We start from the raw sequence: 15,952 nt of genomic DNA, 5'->3' as shown, positions 1-15,952 counted from the left end.
GGGACGTTGTGAAGCGGTTCAGGTGCCGGTTATACCTCAAGTCCAGAGCCACAGCAGAAGCAGAACAACAAATTCTGCAACAACAGCCATTCCACACTCCAGAGGCGATGACCTTTCCAACTACAAACCCATGAGTTGGAAATGCAAGTGTGGCAACTTCTTTTTCAATCCATGATTCACAAAACAGGTCCCATACATTTTTTGGGGAGCAACAAAATTGTATCACTTCAGCGAAAAATACTCATTATTCTCCGCCGTATAGGGTAGAGATTTAGGTTTAGCAACTCTTATATTGTACGTATCTCTGGCTCCTTTTTTTGTTTATTTATGAGAATGTCCGGTTCATAAACGTATCAAAGTCTGGAACTGGATGAGGGTTTTTTCACTTATTGTAATTACGTCGGCAGTTCTCAGCTCACAAGCGAGAATTGTAATAACTAATGAGGCGTTTTTGTCGTATAATCTACGTTAGCGTCTGTAATTTAAAAAAACCAAAAAAGTGATATCTATAAATTGGAGGAGAATTGAGAAATCTGAGCTTCTTTGTCTCAAGCTTTGTGCAGAGTCTAGTTTGTAGGGTTATTAAAGAAACCTGAGAAAGCGGGAGCGTGAAGGCTTGTGATTGGACTAATGCAAATTGGCAGAAAAAGAGAGAAGGAGAGTGAGAAGAGTGGGAGAGGTGGGTCAGATCAGATGCATCCCTGTTTTTTCATATCCCCACAAGATCTGCGCATCAGAATGCAGAGCTCCCACGTCCAAGAGATTTACACAAGCCACGCCAGCATACGTCATCTTACTTTCTTGCAATAAGGGAAAAAAAATCAATTTTCAATTCATTTAATACTCAATATAAAGTATAAGACGGATTTGGACGTTGAAAATTATCAAAACCATTGGTGAGGAGGATGCTGACATGTCTCGAGGTCGAATTTCGCGTTAGACACTAGACAGTGAGACTTGCTTCTTGGTATTTTTGTTACAAGTGCAAAATAGGTGAGACCATTCTGGAGGATTTCATGGGTGCCCTCCATATTGGTCTAACGCACCAGAGAATAAAAGTTCTGTCCCGTTGCCTTGTGGTTTATTGTACCTGACTGGATAAAGCAAAAGATGACAGTCTTTTTGCTGTTAAACTAACCCTTGAGGCTGCACAGGGAAGCATTTAATGCGAGTTTTGAATATGGAATGGAAGCCACATGATAAAGATTTGGCCATTCGATTTCGTCAAATTTTCCTCACTGCTTTCGCTTTCAGCAGGCCCTTTTTCTCAAATCTTGCGTCAAAGGCCGGCCTCAAGTGTTTCGCTTTGCCGTGAAAATCGGGTTCAAATTAAGCCGCAGTATAAATTTCACCCAAAAATCAAAATTATTCACTCACTCAAAATATAATAATGATTTGTTAATCGAGATGAAGTTGATATTTTGAGAGCTGCATCGGGTTATTTGGATTTGGAGAGAGGCGCCAAATGTGCGTGAGGAACATCCCAATTTTGGTTACCTTATTACTCCTCTAACAGTGCTGATATCAGAGTTCATACGTAAGAGTTGCGTTTGAAAATTAATGTTGGTGCCGGTTAGTCCTGTCGGCTAGTAACATAAAAACAACTCGTTAAGTGAATCATGGCAACTTTGATCAAGCTTGTAAATTATTGCAATACAAAATGCTTTGGCACAAAACACAAAAAGAATGAGAATTAACTAAAACTTCGAAGAGAGTAAAGCATCACTTCAGCTAGGGGCATATGAAAATCGAGAGGCATTTATAGCCGTCCAACGCCTTCAACAAATGAATACACTTTAGTCCCCCTTTCAAGAGAAAGCAACATTTCAAAATTTTACTAATCCTGGATCCAGCTCTGTTCCACAGAAGGATAAGTCATGGTTAAAATCCTGCTTATCATGAAAAATCATGGATAATCTGCCACTTGCTACTAAGAATGTTTTAAGTGGACATTCTGGTGTGCATTCCACTGCAGGCCCATCCACACTATAGAAGTTCCTGATAGGAAAATTAGAAGATTAGAACAACAATGCGGCACATTCTAGTCATAAACACACAATCTGAGAACAAGGAAGAAGTACACCCTCTCGAAATCCAAATTATAGTAGCTGGCAAAGAATAAAGTAGAGCACATGTATTTGGATTCGGATTTCTTTTATTCTTTTCTTTTCTTTTATGGTCTGTTTGGCTCAACAAAAAGAAAAGGAGAAAGGGGATTTTAATGGAAAGAAAGAGAGAGGAGTAGAAATATTTTAATATTATCTTGTTTAGATTTATACAAAAAAAAAAAAGGAATGGAAGAGATTTAATATTACCTTGTTTGGTTCATAAGGAGGGGGAAGGAAAAAATATTTTCACATGAACAATTTTATCCTTATTTTATTTAAGATTATTTTTTCAAATTTTATAGAATGTTTAATAAAATAAAATTGTAAATAACATTTAATATATTGAGCAATACTTATACCAAAATTCTAATATGTTTTAGAGTGTAAAGTATTATTGAAAAGAAGGCTGAAATAATGTTCAGCCACAACTTGTACTATATCTTATCTTTGAATGAAACATTTGGTCATGTAAAGGATAAAACAGCCTCTGGAGACAAGAAGAAAAGAAATTAACGTACTATAGGGATATCAAAAATAAATATAGACATAATGGTCACAACATGGTAAAATATTATCTTTTCCCTCCAGATCCTCTTAATTTTAAAGGAGAGATTGAGGAGGGGAGAAGAGGGAAATTTTTTTAAGATTTTCCTTTTCCTCCTAAAATTTGTATGTTACTAAATAAAAGGAAATTATTAAAATCCCTTCCCCTCGCCTCCTCTCCCCTCACCTCAGTACCAAACACACCCTTAATTCTGGGGAGTTTGTTTATTTCAGGGGAGCCGAAAGAATAAATAAATCACAAACAATTCTTAAAACCCACAAGACAGTTTTGAAATGTGATGCACGTCATTTTGGTGGTAAACAAGGAAAGAAATGCTCATACCAGCAAATATGCCGACGGTGGTCAGGTTTGAAATTGCCATCGTGTGATAAATCAGGTATTCAGTCAAGAAATGACCAAATGCATAGATGAATGACAAGAAAGTAGCCAGATAAAGAGGCTTATTTTCGAGGTTGAATGCACAGAGATAGCAAAGAGTGCAGGTCAAGAGTGTCCAAACTCCAAATGTCCGTCCATGAACTTCAGACACTACACAATAATGAATAAGTATTATCGGTTCACTGAAATTCATGACATTAGTAGGACTATGTTTGAAAGCAAAGTCAATACAAATAGCTTGAACAATGCATTAAAACAAGTTTGCCAATAAAAAAATATGCCGGCTTGCTTGCAATTACCTAATGACCACACCAGATAGATCAAAGAGAAGTACTTACTTTGTTTTAATATGAACTCTTGTATGTTTCTTAATCTTAAGCAAGGATATCAAACTTCAATTTGTTGATCTTAGGGGAACCAATAAGATCATAAGAACAGGATGTATGCCGAGTATGTTTAAACTGGGGGATTTGATAGCTAAGCAAGCAGAGACAAGGATAACCAATGAACTTGTTCCCAATGCTTACATCAAGTTGACCTCACAAATAGCAGTTATCAGTTGGAAAAAAAAAATGGTGTGAAGAAATGGAACAGAGGAAAAACTAATTTTAAATAAAGTTGATAACAAAAGCTTTGCAAATACACTGTCAGAGTTGGAAATTTTCACTCTAAAAAGCTTTCTTGAAAATCTGGAAACGCCCTGTTTGCTTGTAAAAGGAAAAGTTGGTTCAGTAAGTTTGCATTGTGCATATAAATAAATTTTCAGAAGAGAATAATTTTAGTATAGGGATCTAGCAGATCTAATACAATGGACCTCCCCGAAGTTTTTACTTATTTGACTCAGTATACAAAGACTCTGAGATCTGAATATACACACAACCATTACAGCCGCTGAAGCAGCTAACTATCCTCGGCTACCTAAGAACAGGCCGTCTACTGTTCACACCCTCGAGAGCAGCATGTGGAGATGACTTCATCAATGAAAGTGATTGTCCTTGAAAGCTAAACAGGCTGTCCTCCAAAAATCTATTGTGAATCTAAGAGGTTTCCAATAATATGAGCTTGAAAATATGCGGTATTGTAGGAATGGAAGAAGATCGAGAGAGAGTACAAGAAGAGGAGATAGGAGTTACTATCTGTGTTAGAGAAGACGGCAAGTCGAAGGGCCCAAATGTCAAAGAAACCGAACCAGACGGAGGCTAATCGGAGCGTGCCAACCAGCATCAGCCACCATCCCAACGGCTTCATTTTTCCGTGCTAACGCTACCTGCCTGAGTGTGTGTTATCCAACCTCCGCTTGAGAATTGAATTGCTCCCGGCTTCCGCCACAGCAATCTCTCGAGAAGACAGCTGTCTGTTGGAAACGATGTCGTCTAAACGACCATGGGGGATTTTCCCCTAAAACAATGTGACTCGACGAAACGCCGTCGTTCGGACTCGGGTCCTCTTTATTTTAGATTATAAAAACTAAAATTACTTAAAAGAACCAAATATTAAAATATGGATTTTAAAATATCAAATTACCCCTGTCTACTTCTTTCGTTTCCCCTGTAATTCTTTTGCCCTTGTTTTCATTCAAGAATTAAAAGAATGCCATAAATCGAGCGAGATGCACACTGGGATGCATGCCCTGCAACAACAGGAACAACTCACAACAGAATTATTTTTGTTGGTTGCGTTTTCTGTCTCCTCGTGAATCTGAGTCTATCTGTCATTTTTCCGCTTATATCAGCTATAATCTTGAAGTTGAAGTTTCTGCACGTTGCCTGAACAGTTCAAAAAGATCCGAAAATCCATAGGTTAGACATGGCTAATGATTATCCAGATACAGCAACCACTGGTGGAGGAACGAACTTTTACTGAAGCTCCATTCAAGAGTTGCCATGCTTCTACCACTGTTGAGATTAGAGGAATGGTTTTAAAAATTAAAAAAAGCTAGCGAGTAGTATTTTTGTCAAACAAATTACGGAGTTTTGTGACCAAGTGAATTGAACTATATCATGTTTAAATTTGCAGATTGAGAAGGATCAGTTCTTGGTTGCCTATCTCGGGGGTATCTGATGTCAAAATATGATTGCAGATTTACAAAGAAAAAATGGTAAATGAATCAAATAATTTGTGAGCCGTCCCTGTCGCCACTTTGACAAGCAACTGTGAAGTAAGGTGCAGGCTAATAGAAAATGAGAAATTCACTAGTTGTCAAATACTCCTCTGATATTTATATAAGACCTATTTAACTAATTTAATTAGATTAAAAAAATTAGGTAAGTTAGTTAATTATAAAAAACGTGACACATTTTTCCTAAAATATCATAATCATCTTTCTTAATACCCCTTCTTCCTCTTCTACTTGATTATAATTGAGGAAATATCTATAAGGATAATTTAGAGAAAATTGATAAATATGAGAAATGGGTCTTATATTTAGGACTAAAATCAATTTAACAATTAGGTCTTGTATTAAGAACCAAAGGAGTAATTGAGATCCTATGAGAAAATCTAGGAGAATTAGTTATGAGCAATTTAGTCTTTCTAAAATTATATTTTAACATCTGGTCCTTTTAAATAATTCTGCTTTTCATGGTATCTTTTACTAAATATTTCTCTCTATAGGTTCTCTGTTCTATTCTCCCAGATTTTAATTCTTATATCAAATTAAGCATTATAAATATAAAAATTCTAGTAAGCATTTAATTGTGATTGGAAAATAAGTAGTATTTCCCCCCACAGTAGGAATTGAGGCTATGTTTGATATGTAGGTTTGAATTTCAATGGATTGGGAGTGGGAATGGGGTTTTATAACTATATTTAGTATAGAGTAACATTTATAGGGAATGCTTAAATTAATTTTATTTTAGAACCGTGTATGGAAGAGAAAATTGTCACCTGCTATCAGGGCGTCCATGACAATTCGCAGAAGTTAAAAACTTCCATGTCGTTACAATTTCCTTGACACAGTATCTTTCTGCTCCCTTAACATTTGATAACGTTTTATATTGCATGAACAGATAGCGAAGAGTTAAAAATAAAATGAAATGCAATCAATCTTCTCTAGAGGAAAGACAATATTAGTTAGGAAATTAATTTACAGCCACGACCATACACTATAGACATTTTTATAATAATGCATTTATATCTGATTTCTTATCTTCTTGCTACAAATATCACTTTCAAAACGGAGGGGCTTTGTTTTCTCTTCATAAATATTATTAGATTTTTTTTTAATTTTAGTATTACTTACAATTTTCATTATGCTGAGTCAATTTTATTTTAAATATTATACGACCTTTTCTCACACGATCTGAAACTGTGTCGGGTCGGGGCCACGTATCGGATGCAATCCAGACGCGTTTTAGATTCACGTATTTCCATTTCCAAAACTGAGAAGCTCGTGCAGCTTGACGAAGGGAGAATGAGTCCATGAAGCCGACGGACTATGGCCCAGTCCAATCAGAATATCCTGTCAAATATTTAAGCATCATAAAATATAAAAACCACAGCCAGCATTTAATTTTAAATTTCATATAATAAACAGGTTGAGTGTAACAAAGAGAACTAATCACTCACAATGTGATGAACTAAATACTAATATTAGTATCCAACAATGTCTAAAACAAGATTGTTTCGATTAGGTGGATAACTGTGACAAAAAAAATTATGCAGGACAAAATGACCCACTCATTTAGTTCACCCACAGTCTCAATCAACCAAGTTAAGTGGATGCTCTTTTGGTGCAGTTCCAGAAAGACATTTGTCCTAAAATAATAACTTGTTGCTTTCCATATGATATGACTTTTGAAATTCATGCACCATTTCGAGATCGCAATTCCAAACACACATGCCCATTTTGCATTTTGTTGCGTTCATTTCCAGGTGGAGATTCGGCGAAGCTTCAACTAATTTGTGAAAATGGGCGGCACGCGTTCAAGTTTTTTCCTGGCTCACTCAATCGAACCATCATATGATTGAGTAAGCTCTGTGTGTGTGTGTAAATATTTTTTTTCTAATATATGCTCAAATTTAATAATGAAGAAGAGAAGCACGCCTATACCACTGTAGAAGTAAAAGAAAGAGTGGGGATGTAGCGGGGAACAAATTTCCAACCTTGAGGCGTACAAATGGAATGCGAGAACCAATGAGGAACGTGCAATACGGATGGGAATTGGGAGGTTATTGATTAGATTTTAGTGGACATCACTGCCCCAAAGTCGCCACTCTTTATTTTTAATATTCCAATTCCAATAATTTCAACTCCACTTTCCTAACACCACGGAACTTGTTATATTATTCTTCATTAATTTTAACGTTCACCTCTGGAATAAGCCTTTCCACGCAAGCCCGAATTAAAGTTATCAACACCCCACTAACAATGCTTTTCCTTAACATGTAATATATTATAACAAGGTTTTGGAATGTCTCTTCTCATCAACGAACGGCAGACATTTCTTTAATTAATTTAAGGTTTTGTTGGTTCTAACACTATTTGCCATGTTTTATGTCAAGTTGTACGATGATTATTTTGAATTTCTCGCACCTTGAATTTATTTCCCAGTCGTTTTAATCAGTGTGATGTTCATTAAAGGAGAGGAAAGTGCAGAATAATACTTGACATTTTCTATGACAATGGTCATATCGACACCACACACACACACACACACATATTCATATTGGGTGGGCAGCATTCGGGTGTCTCTACGCGTGCCACTAGAAAGTGGAGTATGATATTCTGATTTAGACGCTCACATGCATGCATCTTTCATATACTGCCTCCCGCCCTAATCTATAAATAGGGTCTTATAATTAGGATAGAAAGTAACACCATATTTATGTGTTGCCGTGGATAATAATCTTGTAGTTGCAGTGATGAGTATGCTGGAGACATAGCAGTTACTATATATTGCTTCATTTGCTTTCAAAGCATCTAAGAAATTTCTTACTTGAATATATGCTGCAGCTAGGTGTTACATTCATAGGAACATTTAATAACATTAAATTATCCCCGCCGGACTATATATACCCAGCTATTTATTATTATAATTAAGAACTGACAGAACAGAAAGCTATAAACAAACATGCAAACATATTTATATATATATATATATATAGCACTTGAATCTGAATTTGAGCATATATATGCATGCATATATATGATCATTGTTGAGGTTTGAAGGGCTGGTACTTCTTGAGATCTTGAGCTAGGCCTTGGATGGAGCCGGCGGCAGAGATAATGGAAACGATCAAACAGGCCCAGCTTAGTATCTTGAGCCATGTCCACGTGAAGGAGAATCTTCGCATGTTCGACTGCTTAATGTACATCTCAACGGGGAAGTAAACCGTTAATGGCCAGAACGAGAGCGAACCAATGAGTCCCAAGAAGTCATTGAAGAATGGGAATATCATCGCTATCACTGCCGTCACCACCACATAAGCACTCCTCCACACCAATCTGAACCAGTTCAAGTTATACGTCCCGCACACAGGAATGTTCAAAGCATGCTCGTGGTTTATGAATTTGCTCTCGCTCCATCTTTCCTTGCTCCAGTTCTCCACGAACCCAAATATGGGCTGGCAGAATACCTGCATGTTCATCAACAAGTTTGGTCAATATAATATAATCTATTGTAACGCTGCTTGTAATTAATTATATACATATATATATATATATATTAAATGTTGGGGATCTTGGTGGACCTGGTATGCTCCGATCAAGTGGATGGCGATGCAGACGTTGGCGAAGTCAATGAGCCAGAAGGGCTCGTAGAAGCCGAAGCCAGTGAGGAAATTTCCAGGCGCGTCATTTCCAAATGCTGCGTAACCTATGCAGCCACATAGCACGTAGAATATGGTTGTGGTGAAGATGCCGATCGAACTTGCTCTCTTCATCATTTTGTTCTCTGGGGGGCTTTGTTTCAGTGTATCCTGGTGCAGTCAAATCAAATGGTCCCCCGTTATAATTAGGCTTGAAAGCTAAGCTACATAACTCTTCACATGCCATTAATTATTCTAATTAAAGCCACTGCTTAAATGCGTTGCACATGATGATATGGCGCAACTGCATGCTTTAACCTATATTTTACAATTTTAGTGTTTTTTGTGGGTTTCTCCCGTGTGGATGAGCTTGAAACAATAATTAAGTTCCGGTCTTTATGGTTGTGCTTATAGTTTAAGTATTATCTTTGACACAGTAGTACAGAACACTATATACCTGTATCCATTTCATCAGACAGTTTCGTGTCCGTGTTTCGCAAACTTGAATTTATTTTGCATTTACCGGCTGCATTATATTACCTACAAGTAAGGGAACAGTATACCGGAGAGAAGTTGGTCATGGCAGATGATTGAGATGAAGCCAAAAGAATGATGGACAGAGGTGTTTGGGGAACTGAGTGAGATTAGGTAGGATTCTACTGTTTTGTAAAACAAAACTATATTATTTGTCATAAAAAGTAGCATTGGAAAGATAGTGGTCCATCGATTTGATGGTCCATTTGTATATATGCAGAGAATCTTAAGCAGCTATAGCTAAGTGGGTGTATGGCAACATCATTGTGTGTGGACTGTGTGACTGATGGAAATAGATTCTTTTAGCATCTTTTCTAGCATAGACCATGGACTAGATGCAAAGGTTTAATCTGTAATTTTTTATCCCTCCACTTTCTGATGAAAAGTAGAATAAAACAAGACTAAGAACATCTAAACTTTCTGATAAGCACCAACTCAACCCATCCTGATGCGGAGGAAAATAAGCTAGTAAAAAAGAAAAAAGATCACCAGATTTCTAAACAATATCTTTCCAGTTTGCAGGGGAATTAATTCGATATATATATATATATATATATATATATAAATGGTCAGTTCCAGTGATTAAACCATCAATCAGAGCCACTTCTTTTGAATGGCAATAACCATTTTAGTGGGCGATTTATGCAAAGCTCCACGTCTTCTCAGTCGTTTTCATGACAGTGCTCAGGAAGCAGCAAATCTACAGTTTTGGTTCATTGGCAATAATCAGAGGCCCACTGTGTATCAATTCCAGTCGGCGACTTGGCCACTCACTACAAGTAGTAGTCCCTCATGTTTAATATGGATTAGCTCTCAATCATGATCTTAAAGAAACCACATAGACCATATTATATCGAGACGAAATGCGCCATACCTAACTCAATACCAATATAACAGGTGTTGAGTATTAATTAAAGCCACTTATAGTAAACCCCCAGTTATGAGTCATCACAGCTGAATTTCAGGCAATAATAAAGTGTGGGTATGGCTAATATATCATTAAAAAATAATTTATAATTAGTTTCATTAAATTTATTGTATCAGAATCATGTCGATCGATTATATATACAGATATATAATTTCACTTACATATAAATACATAATACTTATTAAGCAAGTTTTTATATAAATTACACCAATTCACACGCACTTATACGAATGATCATGTGCCAGTGATATTATTATATTATCGTAAAGCAAAGAGATTCCTTCCTTTATTCACGAATGAATTATATATAATTAATGACTTCTTACCTCAGTATGTATGTATAACCCTAAGTAATGTACTTAATTGTTCTGTATCTGCTACCTACTCGATCACGCAAATAATAGAGATGATGTTACATGCATGCATGGCCACCCTAGGCAAAGTGGTACTCCTTCAGTCCTAAATATAGAACTTAATTATTGAGTTGGTTTTAATTCTAAATATAAAACCCATTTATTACATTTATTAATTTTCTTTAAAGTATCCATATGGATACTCTTTCAACCATAATTAAGTATAAGAAGAAGATTGGGTATTAAGAAAGATGATTATGGTGTTTTAGGAAAAACATGTCACATTTCTTATAATTAATTAACTTACCTAACTTTTCAGTCTAATCAAATTAGTTAAATTGGTTATATATTAAGTAACCGGAGGAATATATTAACTAGCAGATAACAATAATGCTACGAGGACGATGGTAAGAAGAAACGTGAACTTGCCTGGATTTCGATAAGAACATTAGAAAAAGCATAAGCGAAGGCAATGTCTCCGATGGCTTGGAACGTCCTCCAAACCTTCTCCGATCCCGTCACGTCCACTCCAACTTGCACTCCTGTTAAGGATGTCCGTACGTGTTCCCCACCTTTCATAGCATATAAGGATCAAATAAAGATTAGACTTCTGCCCGAAGGACCATTTACCACCTTTTAGGGATTCCAGTATACGGAAAAAATAAAAAGAATAAAAACCAAAAAAGTTGGGGAGATTTCACTGTTCAGTCACTAACCTGATGAGACTTTAGCTATGGAGAGTCCGAGGCCAATGGTAGAATAAGCAAAAGACATAACGGCTGCGACGATGGAGAGCCACCAGAGCTTGTGAAAGTTTGGTATTTGGCTAAGCAAGATTTGGATGCACGCAAACATGATCATAAATGGGTTGTTTGATATATAACATTTCTCATGATGCCCGTGTTTGTGAAAACAATTCGACCTTTTCACGGCCCTGTTTTGTTAATTATCACACATCAGAGAGAGAAAGCGAATATATGTTAATTTACTTATACGGTCACTTAATACTATATACTACTAAAGTTAAACTTTATGCGAGAATTCTTACACCATGCTAATTGACGCAGTTATGGTGTAGCCGATGGTCACGCCTATAAGATTAACGTACTGAGCTAATCCGCACAGCTTAAATTTCCTACCTCCTGTAGAAAGAATAGCAAGTTTTGTTAGAATCCCATAAATGTGACTACAAGTACAAGTTGAGATAGCCTCCCTTCTGTGAAGAGATATACAGGATATATGCCTGTCTTGGAACTCAAGAAACCATGTTAGACATAAATTAAAGTACCTAGGACGGATCTGACAACCATGGAATAAGTGTAGTTTCTTTTGCCGTGGACGGGGTCAGGTGAACGGTAACAATCAGCGAGAAGAGTGGAAGTAAAGTAGGTGATGAAAGAGAAGGCAAAGAGGACGGCAGGCCCAGCCACCCATCCCATTTGAGCTATTGCCCAAGCTAGTGATAGCACACCGGAGCCTATCACCGCCGTTATGATGTGGGCACTCGCAGTCACCCACGTCCCTTCACAAACAAATTCAAAATTTAAGTGAGACAATTCTGCTCAAATACTGGCATAATTGAATAATACGTATATTCTTATTTTTCCAGCAAAACTACCGGTTCTTTTGACTCGTCCGTCGTCATCGAAGTTCTTGCCTCCATCGCCAAACGCTTCTGGAGTTTCTATATACATGCCATTCTTCTGAAACTGATGGTGATGATTGCTAGCCATGTCTAATTAAGAGAAAGAGAGTTTATGTGTTTGGTTTTGCTAGCTCAACTATAATGGAAGTGTCTGGCGGACACACGCGTATATATATGTCAAGAAGAGAGAAGCCAAGGCAAGGAGTGTGATAGTGCGTGAACGAAAAACGATAGTGGGTTAAATAGAGAGGGGAGGCGATGGAAGTCAAAGGGAGAAGTGGAACATTTAAATCGACTACAGGTTGAGGAATTTGCAGGAAAAGCGATGGAAGGAGGTGCTTTAGAGAAAGGCACTGAGAGCTGAGAAAAAAATAATAGAGAAAATAGAAAAAGTAAGAATTAATGGGAGAGTTGGGAGGTTTAAGATGATAGGTGAGTTGAAGGGGTGGAATTTTTGGAAGCACTATGAACCATTGAAGGTGGCAGATTCTGGTGTGGTTGGGGAACCAAAGTGTCCCCACGCAAGATTTTAGGTTTTGGTCCATCCGTTTTGACACCTTCCTTATAATACTATAGTAGCCACTGATTATGGGTTCTTGAAATCCCTCTGACTAGGCCACCATGCATGGCCTCTCTCTCATGCTGCTCAATTATTCCCCTCTTCTTTTCTGCTCTCTATTACTTCATTATATTTTTAATATCCCACAACAAGCTTCAAATCCTAGTTTTCCTCGCCTATTATTATTTGTCCTGGTACAATGAATTTTTTTTACCTTTTTCTTTTAGGTAAATGAGATGTCATGGCAAAAAATCATGGCCCACTAAGCACCCATGCAATTCAGTGGGATGGTAATAAAATCACAAGAAAAAATCTTCCTCATTTTCTGATACTCTTTTCCGGGGGCAAAAAAAGAAGAAGAAGAAGAAGAAGAAGAAGCTTTGACCGTTTACCGTATATAAGCCGGAGATCTTAGTTCCTTTTTGTTACCTTGAACTAGTTCCACGTTTCTGGATTGTGCAGTAGTTAAAAGATAGAGATCAGAGCTATAACTCTTATTATTGAGTAATGATATAATAGCGGAACTGGGCCATGATTTCACTGTGTTCTACAGTGTACACACCTGAGTGCGATCAGCTAGAACTAGCTAGAAAGCACAAGTTCATGAATTGGCCAGATTGCTGATATTTGTTGGCATTTTGTCACTTAACATCATTGAACAGCCATTTTGAACCTTTTCTTTGTTGTCCTCTCCATCCTTCTGGAGCCACATGCACCAGGTCATGGCCAACTTTTTTCTGTCGATTTTAATTACTGTGACTCTGCCAACAAGATAAACCAGCAAAAATGTAAGATATATATATATATATATATATCTTTGAAACCTACGATCAGGTTTCTGTTTGTTATCCAAAAAAGTAGCTGTTTTATGATTCATCAGCAAGAGGGAAACACCAGTTTTAGTTTGTCCAATCTTCTTTCTACGACATATGTACTTGCAAGGTTCCAAGTAAAGCCAAAGCATTCTTCTTAAAGGACAATCGTGGCCAACAACACTCGTCCAGCATTGTACTTCCAAGTTTTGACTACCATATAAATTTCTAAACTAATATGAATATGCCATCGTTTGCATGCACTGCGTTAGGTGAATTTTATGGCGCAGCTTTATCAATATGATTACTGGTAATTCCTTAAACTAAGGTAGTTATACAAAGCAGGTTTTATATGAGTACTGACAAATTGCGAAAGACTAACCATTCTAATCAAAATCAACATTTGATATGTGATTTGCAACTCCTTTACAAAGTTTTGGTAAACAATATAAATGTAAAATTATTACATCAACACTAGTATTTTCTTTTTCTGGTTTGGAGTTCGTGAATGTTCAAGAGATCAAAATCTTCCTGCCAGAATATCAAACCGTACAAGGGCCCATATAATTGAACTGTACAAGATCAGTGATGATGGAAAAATCCACCAAAAAAAGATTCCAACACATATGAGTGGTGGCGTGATGGGAATATGGTAAGGTTTGCGCGGCGACTATTTATATTTGTAAGTGTGTGGATGGGCAGATGGATCAGCATAAGAGGGGGTTAGCTATTGATGTTCTGTCTGTCAGTTTGATACATTTTCTATATTAAAATGACTGGACAATATTGGAGGTCTTGCCTCGTTCAATTAGCTATTGATGTTAGCTAAGAGGGGGTTAGCTATTGATGTTCTGTCTGTCAGTTTGATACATTTTCTATATTAAAATGACTGGACAATATTGGAGGTCTTGCCTCGTTCAATTATGTCCAATATTCGGGCTTATCTGAAATACTGGTTTTATTGCAGAAAATATTCTCAGCAGTTTAATAGTGTTCCACTATTATATAAACCCCAACCTGTGTGGGTCAGGTATCAATGCTTTTGCTTTTTCCGTGCATACTTATTGAGGACGTTTGATTAATGACCTCAGAACTACCCCAAGGCAGTAAGTTTTCTCCTGTGAAAGTAATTCAAGAGAAGGAGCCATTCCATTTTTCTCAATTGAATTAACTATAAAAAACATAATACCGTGCCTACAGGCTGTTAGTTCATATTTTTATACTTCTCCGTCGTTTCAAGTCCATTATATCGATTATATCAAGTTATTTACTGTGTCCTATTTTTAAAATATTAATATTTAATAACATTTTACCCATAAAATAAAAAAGACACGTGGTGGCCATATAAGATTGAAAAAATTGATATAATGGATATGAGGAACTTGCGTTAAATACCAACCAAAAGTAATTATTTTTTAATTAGTAAGCCAGCAAAAAAAAAAAAATTCATTTAGTATGAGGTAAAAGCAGGCTACCTTTTCATTTTTGCCCTTAATATCAATCAATAAAAACTTGCTTCTCAGCTGTAATTAATGCTTTATAAAAAAAGTATGATACATCATACAACTAAAGAGGTTCCAAAAGAGCTCTTATAATAGGATGGAAGGAATACTATACCGTCTAGTGCCAACTCCAATGTACAAAGACGTGCGAAATTAAGGCGTCCAAAATGGAAAAAGTAGGCAGAGAAATTAAATCACAAAATGCTCATAATTAGCAAAGAGAGTCAACCCCATGTTGACTGAATCAAACCTACAAGTCAATGATGATAAATCGAAATTGAAGCCGCATGTGCCTTTTAAGAATTTTTTCACAGAGGTGTATATGATTCTGTTGTTCAAAATTAAATCATACAATTTTTGATTAAAAACACATTTATTTAAGAATTAATCATAAGGGACCTACTGACTTAAGTCCCACAATCTTAATTAAAACCACCGACATGCAAGAGTGTATATCAATGGAATAAAATTTTAAATGGCACGAGATTATTATCATATCATGTAGATGAGGAAAACAATATAATTTTCTATGATATTATTTTCTTTTCTTTTGCACCGCCAAACATATCCTCAGGGTCCGCTGAGTTATCTGCTTAATGGCAAGACAGTGACTTGAAGGGGGAGGAATCAGGTGTCCAATAGACCAATAAGAATACCTTCTCCGGGAAGGACTGGGAACTCCAAAATCCAAGAGACAAATTATAGAGGAGACAAAATTATTATTTGGATTTTACTTTAAAAGAGTTCTAGAAAATAATTGTGAATGGGTTCAAAAGTAACAGGACCACTTTTCAAAGCAGTCGCAGTCACAATTTGTGGG

General features: G+C 36.6%; 2 protein-coding genes across 2 annotated transcripts; both read right to left on the bottom strand.

Moving 5' to 3' along the window:
* Positions 1-1,764: 1,764 nt before the first annotated feature.
* On the bottom strand, positions 1,765-4,315 carry LOC114748156 (ergosterol biosynthetic protein 28). The gene is made up of 3 exons (XM_028936506.1): positions 4,185-4,315; positions 2,995-3,201; positions 1,765-1,998 (listed from the first exon to the last, which is right to left on the bottom strand). The coding sequence occupies exons 1-3, from the start codon at positions 4,297-4,299 to the stop codon at positions 1,931-1,933; spliced, it is 390 nt and encodes a 129-aa protein (XP_028792339.1). The 5' UTR covers positions 4,300-4,315; the 3' UTR covers positions 1,765-1,930.
* A 3,627-nt stretch (positions 4,316-7,942) lies between these two features.
* On the bottom strand, positions 7,943-12,538 carry LOC114748154 (amino acid permease 6-like). Its single transcript, XM_028936504.1, has 7 exons — positions 12,233-12,538; positions 11,903-12,136; positions 11,663-11,756; positions 11,331-11,548; positions 11,044-11,186; positions 8,743-8,970; positions 7,943-8,628 (listed from the first exon to the last, which is right to left on the bottom strand). Exons 1-7 carry the CDS (start codon positions 12,345-12,347, stop codon positions 8,203-8,205), a joined length of 1,458 nt encoding a protein of 485 aa, XP_028792337.1. The 5' UTR covers positions 12,348-12,538; the 3' UTR covers positions 7,943-8,202.
* Between the last annotated feature and the right edge of the window lie 3,414 nt (positions 12,539-15,952).

The sequence above is a fragment of the Neltuma alba genome, unplaced genomic scaffold (assembly GCF_004799145.2).
Source record: "Neltuma alba isolate B1F8T4 unplaced genomic scaffold, ASM479914v2 tig00005622_pilon, whole genome shotgun sequence".
Lineage (NCBI taxonomy): Eukaryota > Viridiplantae > Streptophyta > Magnoliopsida > Fabales > Fabaceae > Neltuma > Neltuma alba.
This window is presented reverse-complemented; position numbering and strand designations above follow the sequence as displayed.

Coding starts and splice junctions, on each gene's coding strand:
- LOC114748156 (XM_028936506.1), bottom strand. CDS start 4,299: ATGAAGCCGTTGGGATGGTGGCTGATGCTGGTTGGCACGCTCCGATTA. Junction 3,202..4,184: donor CGTCTTCTCTAACACAGATA/GTAACTCCTATC, acceptor ATTATTGTGTAG/TGTCTGAAGTTCATGGACGG. Junction 1,999..2,994: donor CACCGTCGGCATATTTGCTG/GTATGAGCATTT, acceptor TTTTCCTATCAG/GAACTTCTATAGTGTGGATG.
- LOC114748154 (XM_028936504.1), bottom strand. CDS start 12,347: ATGGCTAGCAATCATCACCATCAGTTTCAGAAGAATGGCATGTATATA. Junction 11,757..11,902: donor GGTTGTCAGATCCGTCCTAG/GTACTTTAATTT, acceptor TTCTTTCTACAG/GAGGTAGGAAATTTAAGCTG. Junction 11,187..11,330: donor CATAGCTAAAGTCTCATCAG/GTTAGTGACTGA, acceptor ATGCTATGAAAG/GTGGGGAACACGTACGGACA.